The sequence below is a fragment of the Peromyscus maniculatus genome, chromosome 1, assembly GCF_049852395.1.
Source record: "Peromyscus maniculatus bairdii isolate BWxNUB_F1_BW_parent chromosome 1, HU_Pman_BW_mat_3.1, whole genome shotgun sequence".
Taxonomy (NCBI): domain Eukaryota; kingdom Metazoa; phylum Chordata; class Mammalia; order Rodentia; family Cricetidae; genus Peromyscus; species Peromyscus maniculatus.
Window position 1 is genome coordinate 144,139,018 of NC_134852.1, and position 7,703 is coordinate 144,146,720.

Below are 7,703 nucleotides of genomic sequence, written 5' to 3' on the forward strand. Positions count from 1 at the left end.
GCAAGCCATTTCTGTACCACACAACGCTGTGACCACTGGTGGTACTATTTGGATGGCAGAGGTCATGTGGAATTGAAAAGATGGGAATTCCCTAGGGTAAATTATTTGATGTTTCTAAAAGATACTTTTTCCCCAAGTAACTGGTCCTTAAATCTATTTTTAAAGTTCAAGTAATGCTTTCTTTTTCAGTTTTAGCCTGGGAAGCCATATTTGCTTTAGCCACTAAGAATCTGGTTGGTTTTCTTTGCAAAGAAGTCTGACTTTCTCTTAGAACTGTTTCTAAGTCCTAGCACTGTCTGAATTGTCCTGATCTCATTACATGTTCAGTGTAGAGGTATGGACATCACAAACATCAAACCACTTCTCTGAAATTGATTTTTTGGGAAATAAGCCATTCATAGGAAGCTGAGCATTCTGTTGTCTGTCCTTGTCACTGACTACTTTCCAGTATGAATTGCCTTTGAAAAAGAAGACAGAGCTGTGTGCGTAAGAGTAGTAAGCTGAGTCGATGTTTCTGAATGGATGGTTTTGTGGCATTATTGCTGGAAACACTTGGCTCATCTTCTTTGGATAAGAATTAAGTACTTGGTTTTGGTTGACATCAAAAGCAAATACCTGCAAAGTAAAGCAGACGTACACTTTTCTGAGGATTGTTGACTCGAACTTACAACAGCGTCTTGATTTAATCTGACTTTGCACTGAATTATGTAGACGTGAATGAAGTTCTAAGTATTTTCCCATCTGGTGATCTGCCATTGTTGTGTAGATCTGAAGTAATGAGAATATCTTTCAACTAAGAACTTGGATCTAGTGATACTTACAAGAGACTCCTTGAAGAAGTAAATTAACTGCTGCCTCCGCTCATAAAAGGCAGTATCCAGGGGACTGGGGACGCCAGGGAAGCCTTCTGAAATCAATTTGGGATACCTCCTTCCTTGTTCATCTTCTGTGTGTGCCTGGTCATTCTCGCTGTCATATCTCCAGTATTGATTTCCTGAGAGCCAACCCAAAACTGTCAATGTGGTTTATTAATACCAGACCACAAGAAACATGGCATGGACCAGAGATACAACCCAGGACTCCTGAACTCCACCCAAGTGAGACTTCACCCACCATCCCATGACAAACTGGCATGCCACTTCATGTCATTCCAAATGATAGCTTCCAATAGGACCTAAGTCAGCCCTGTGTGGTGCTCTGCCATGATTCCAGAGAAAGGTTTTCTCACTCAGCCATCTCCTGAGGCCTCCCATGACTTTTCAGTTTGACCCCACTGTTTGTCCTGCCCATCACTGCTGTCTTAGAATGCTAGATGCCTCTCAGTGAAAGCCCACAAACCTCATGGAAATCTCGAGTCTTAGTCTACAGACCACATGTGTTTTGAAAGGAAGTGGCATCCAAAGGAGTGGCACTATTAGGTGTGACTTTGTTGGAGTGGGTGTGGCCTTGTTGGAGGAAGTGTGTCATTGTGGAGGTGGGCTTTCAGGTCTCCTTTGCCCAAACTATGCTCAGTGTGGTAGAGAGTTCACTTCCTGTTGCCCACAGATGAAGATGTAGAACTCTCAGTTCCTTCTCCAGCACCATATCTGCCTGCATGCCTCCATCTCCCATCATGCTGGTAACAGACTAAACCTCTGAAACTGTAAGCCACCCAATTAAATATTTTCTTTTGTAAGAGTTGCTGTGGTCATGGTGTCTCTTCACAGCAACAGAAACCCTAAGATACCATTCTTTTCCATGCTAGAGGCATCTAGCCACGTTTATTCATTTGGTGACTTAGGAACCTTCCTAAGATCAGGATACAGCCCACCCTGAGCCTGCCGTCTTGCCTAAGCATACAGGAAAGCCAGTGGTCACCAGCACTTAACAATGAAACCTTGGGGGCTGGAGAGATGGCTCAGAGGTTAGGAACACTGGCTGTTCTTCCAGAGGTCCTGAGTTCAATTCCCAGCAACCACATGGTGGCTCCCAACCATCTGTAATGAGATCTGGCTCCCTCTTCTGGCCTGCAGGGATACATGCAAACAGAACACTGTATACATAATAAATAAATAAATCTTTTAAAAAAAATTAAAAAAACAACAACAATGAAACCTTGGTAAGTGCTGGAAACATCCTGAGTGCAAGTTGAGTAAGAGAAATAGAGCGATGTCCAAAGCATTGTTACCTTTAAAAAAGTATCGCTCATCCTTTCCCCATGACCAGACATGGACGAAGGCATCGATGCTTTGCATGGGGATTCCACGCCAGCCAGTGAGAATTTGGAGAGGGTCCCCATAACGAGTCCTGTTGTTACGGTTTTCATAGAGCCAGTACCAGCTACTGCGGAAGAAGTAGGTGTTGAACCTCACCCTCACCTCACCATATTGGTTCCTCTCCTTGCGAATCCAGTCAAACACTGTGTCAAATGATCCCTCACATGACCCTGGAAAGAGAAGAAATAATTCCAGCCATTTGTCACTGCAAACAGCAGCATTCATAATTGTCTGGAATGGGGACGACTACATGGCTAGCACTTCCTGTTGGAACGCCCTAAAGAAGCACCATAGAGACTGCACAGGCTGTTTTAGAAAGCTGCTCACAGGGTTGGTTCCCAGACCCAGTCTGGATGCAGTTCTGTGACCACCCTAGTGCAGCTGGCCCATGCCTCTTGTTGGTCCATCTGATCTCATGAGAGGAAAGACATTTGATTTGGTTCTGGACACACAAACAGCCATGTTTCCACTATGGGAAGGTCATGTGTCTGCAATAGGCTTTGAATGTCAAGAATGGGAGCACATGAGAGCAGAACTGGGATGGGCTCAGTGAGGACCTAGGATTGGAAATGCTTTCCCTGCTTGGGCATCTGTGCTGTAACCAACCATCTGTCCTTTTTCTTAAAAAAATAATTTTTTAATTACATGGATGTATGTGGGTGCCCATGGGGGTCAGAGTCCCGGAGCTGAAATTGCAGATAGTTGTAGGTGCTGAGAATTAAACCTCTGGAAGGCTGGAATGCACTCTTAACTGCTGAGCCACCTCTCTACCCCACCATTTGTATTAAACAGCCATAGGTGCCTGGCATAACAACTGAAAGTTTGTGGCGAAGCTGATGTGTGGCATCACAGCTTCTTACATTGGCTCTGTATCCACACAGCTCTGTGATGCCGAGGTATGGGAGCTCTGTGTGTCTAAAAGCCACGATGTCCTCTGTCCTCACCAGTGTGTAAGGAGTGGAGAGAGAAGGCACAGAAGGGATGGTTGATCTTCACCTGTGGCTGTCTGTGGTCTAGTGCGATCACTTTAAGAGCCTGCAGATGCGCTTGGGGTTGTCCCTTCATCCATGCAACCTGTGCTGTTTGGGGACCAGCCTCCAAGTGAATACTGAGTGGAGCCTGCTGGCTTTAGCCCCCTCGGGGCCCTCGGCTGGATCTGCCCTAGATGCACCTTACCATATAGTCTCTGAATTGCTTTCCTGTCTGACCAGTCCAACTCAAACGCAGGCTCCTGGGGAATGTAGTTTGGTTGCATTATGGATCCCGCCCGGTAGGTGTGAGGCAATCCCAGGACATGGCCAATTTCATGGACAGCTACCTAAGAGGGGAACACAAACCACAGGTGTGGAACCAAACCTCAGTCTCTGATGATGCTGGGACCAGTCACTAAATTATAGGGGTCTGGCCTATTCCCTGTGCAGAGTAGTGCTTGCTTGGGAGAGAAACAGGGTGAGTCCTGGGGAACCACCATCAGAGACTTGCTAAACTTTCTAGAAGGTTATGCACACACCAAGGAAAAGCTGGGTTTCTGAACTTGTGCTAGGTGCTTTGCCTTTCCCAACAGAGCAGCTGGAGCCTCTTACTTTGAGAAGGCTGATGCCCGTGTCACTGGAGAGAGGGGTGAAGTGCTCATCATCATCAAAGTGGATCTCACCCAGACGCCAGGCATGTGCAAACTCCTGTCCACTCCCGTCAAACACCCTCGAACAACCCAAGTGCCGGCCTGGTGTGGGGAGAGGGGTGGGTAGCAGTGAATGAAGGTGCCCATCTTAAGTCCCTTTCTGACAGTACAGACTTTGACAACACCAGTCTCCAGGAGCTAGTGCACCAGTCAGCTCTGCATAAGGTCCGTGGAAGCAGACGGAGCTGCTGGGGGTCTGTGAACAGTGTGGCTATAAAGTCTAGAAACAAGCTGGGTGCGGTGGTGCACACCTTTAATCCCAGCACTCAGGAGGTGGAGGCAGGAGGAGTTCTGGTTTCTGAGGACAGCCCGGTTTACAGAGCGAGTTCCAGGATAGCCAGGGCTACACAGAGAACAAAAAAGACTAGAAACATCTGGCTACTAACTGGTGTGTGTGTGTGTGTGTGTGTGTGTGTGTGTGTGTGTGTGTGTGTGTGTGTGTGTGTGTTGTGGTTGTGTGTGTGATGCCAGTGCTGATGGAGGGGACATTTGGGGCTGGGTCACTATAATGGGGAAGACCTCAAAGTCACCATCTCTTACCTCTACACTTTTATAACAAACCATGTCTCATGTACTCTAGAATTAGGAAATTAAAAGAGAGAGAGAGAGAGAGAGAGAGAGAGAGAGAGAGAGAGAGAGAGAGAGAGAGAGAGAGAGAGAGAGAGGAGGAGAGAGAGAGAGAGAGAGAGAGAGAGAGAGAGAGAGAGAGAGAGAGAGAGAGAGAGAGCGCATAAGAGAGCGAGCAGCAAGGTGGATGAGAACACTCTAGTTCACAGATGGGCCATAGGAGTCAGGGTATCCGTTCAGTCTGTCAGCAAGGAGGTAGTGGTGTCTTCACACAGGTCAAGTAGGCTGTACCCACTGCTGTTCCATGTGCCCAGGAGAATGGGTGGCTGATGGGCTGAGATGTGCTCCAGGCAAGTGAACCCCAACAGCAAAGACCTTAGAATCTGCCGAGAGCAGATGCTACCCCCTCCTTGTAGGTGTCATCTCTGAAGAAGCCCAGCAGGTAGGAGCTGGAACCACACCACTCTGGGGGACAAGGCAATCAAGTTGTGATTGGCCCGGGTTGCCCTAGGCATGATACTAGGCATGGGGCCCTAGGGGAAGACTCAGAGGCGGCCTGCAGAGGAGGCAGGAAGGGATCCCAAGTCCCTACCCCTCTTACCTCTCCCAAAACCTAGCTTTATGTCCACCATGGTGCCAGGGGCAGTGAGGTCCTCCCGGAAGTCCAGGGGTGTCACCTCACTCCACATCCTGAAGGCCAGTCTAAAGATATACCTCTGTTCTTCCACGGAGAGCTGGCTGCTGTAGGCATCCCCCACCAGCCTCCAGGTCAGTGTCTTCTTGGAGAAGGCCCGGCTGGGCCCAGTGTCTGAGGTGCCCTCATGTTGCCCACCTGGCTTGGGCAGCAGCATTTGAAGGAAGCGCTTTTGCCGGGCCCTGGGCCGGAGACCTAAAGGGGTTGGCAGGGCAGCCTGAGGTGGCAGCTTTGTGTCAGGGATGCCACAGCGTGGCCTGTTCATAGCTGCCAGTGTAGGCGAGTCTAGTTCCCCGCTGGCTGGCAGTCTGTTCGCCTTCTGGAATCTACGCACAGCTTGAGCCAAGGTGGAGCCCACAGGGACCCCTGCTGACTCCTTTGGGCGAGGCTCCTCTGACCAGCCATATTTTGATAGGAATCTCTGTGGGAAAGAAAAGCCCTGAATTCATAGGTTGCCTCTTGCCAGGATTTTTCCTGTGCTGTAGCGGGTGTGGAGGGGCACGGGATACAGAGCGGAGTTCAAGAGGAAGGACAGTATCCAGGGCCTACCAGAGTGACATCATGGGTGCCACATGCCCTGTGGAGGAGCGAAGTCGAAGCAGGCCAGCTAGGGGGACTTGGAGGGAAGGGGCCATGCCAAAGGGAAGAGGTCACGGCTGGAGGTGGGTGTACATTGTGGGCTGAGGAGCTGAGAGGGAAGCCCACCCAGGAAGCTGGAACTCCCCAGTTCCCAGGGACTGGGCAAGATTCATTCTGAGAGTCTGGAGGGCTTCTAGCATGCAAGGACAGGGTAGACAGGGGCAGCGGGGGTGTCCCTTGGCATCCGAGGCAAGCTTGGCCCGTCATCCCTTCTCACTGCCCTCCACCATGGGAGTGCCCTGGAGCCAGGAGTTTAGGGGGAAATCTTGATCATCTGTCTGCTCGTGGTGCCTGGAACCACCAGACTGCAGGGGCTGTCGAGGGGCAAGAAGTCTGCTCAAACCCACTCTTTTGTTTTGTTTTGTTTTTCGAGACAGGGTTTCTCTGTGTAGCTTTGTGCTTTTCCTGGAACTCACTTGGTAGCCCAGGCTGGCCTCGAACTCACAGAGATCCGCCTGCCTCTGCCTCCGGAGTACTGGGATTAAAGGCGTGCGCCACCACCGACCAGCAACTCAAACCCACTCTTACTGCAACCCATGACTCTAGAGAAAGGGCGCCATGATCTTCTTGTGTCAGTGAATGCCACTCAATAGCACGGTGCAGGGAATCTTTGCCGCAGCTCTCATTTCTCTGTATGCTCCGACTGGCGGAGGCCAACCCAGGGATGCCATCAGCATGGGGCCTGACAGCACCACATGCTCACGTTCGAATGTCCTCTGACACTTAAAGCTGCTCTCTGCACAGGGCTGATCGCACCTAGACACTGATGCTGCAAGGATTAAGATCAGATGGAGCTAGGTGCAGCTCAGTGGGAGAGGTGCTTGCCTGGCTTGTGCATGGCCCCAGGTGTCATTCCCAGCTTTACAAAGACGACACCGGGGTTAAGCAGGCTCTCCACCTCTGCACAGCCATCCTTCTGTTATGCTCCGGCCTCTACATGTACACACAGTGTGTGTGTGTGTGTGTGTGTGTGTGTGTGTGTGTGTGTGTGTGTGTGTGTGTGGTGTATACTGCCTGTGCACGCAGACACTGCTACTCTGTGGGTCTCCTCTTACCTGAGCAGCATGGAGGTCGGCAATGGGCTTGGCCTGGCTCACGGGAGATGGCTCCAGGTCCGAACGGTCCCGGCTGTGGAAAAGCCTCTCGGGCTGGGTGGGCTGGGGTGCAAGCAGCCAGCAGAGCAGCAGTGTCAGACGCAAGCCAGAGGCAGCAAGCATGGCTCCACTGGGACTCTGGTCCTACCTTGCTGCGTCCCCGTCTCCCCTCCTAAGGAGCAGGCCATGGTGGGACCCTTTTATAAGCAAGCCAGCATTCTTCACCCAGCTCTGAAGTGTGCCTGCGAGGAAGCTGCTTCTGAGGCCCCGGTGAGCTGCCTTTGAAGACCCCAGGGCTACTTTTCTCATGGGTGTAAGAACTCCTCTTCCTTCAGTCCGTGGATTGCTCTCCTGTGTTGACTTTCCTGGTTGAGTTTGCTCCTAAATGAACTGAGGGAGACGTGCTGAATGCGTCCACCTGTGCTGCTCTGAAGGCCCAGCCTATGCCCTAACAACATGCCTTTTAGGACTGGGCCTGCAGCTTTAAAACCATACCCCTCAGTTTGCTCCTATTGGGGTCTCTTTTCGCTGAGGGGTCTGGGGCTTAGGGCAGGTTAATTTGTTTCTAGACTTCGTTTTCATCTTTCTTCTACTGGTTGTTTTTCTTTATTTAAAAAAAAAAAAAAAAGAATGTCTAGGGTAGGCAAGGTGGCTCAGAAGGTAACGGTAATTGCTGCCAAGCCCCATGACCTAAGTTCAATCCCTGGCCCCACATGGTAGGAGAGAACTAATTCCTGCAAGTTGCTCTCTCACCTCTATGAGCACACTCACTG

The 7,703-nt window shown here is 50.4% G+C and overlaps 1 protein-coding gene across 1 annotated transcript; it reads right to left on the minus strand.

Annotated features, from left to right (window-relative positions):
• Positions 1-189: 189 nt before the first annotated feature.
• On the minus strand, positions 190-7,169 carry Mmp21 (matrix metallopeptidase 21). The gene is made up of 7 exons (XM_006976936.4): positions 6,892-7,169; positions 5,105-5,618; positions 3,839-3,978; positions 3,432-3,573; positions 2,168-2,425; positions 822-994; positions 190-615 (listed from the first exon to the last, which is right to left on the minus strand). The coding sequence occupies exons 1-7, from the start codon at positions 7,051-7,053 to the stop codon at positions 316-318; spliced, it is 1,689 nt and encodes a 562-aa protein (XP_006976998.2). The 5' UTR covers positions 7,054-7,169; the 3' UTR covers positions 190-315.
• Between the last annotated feature and the right edge of the window lie 534 nt (positions 7,170-7,703).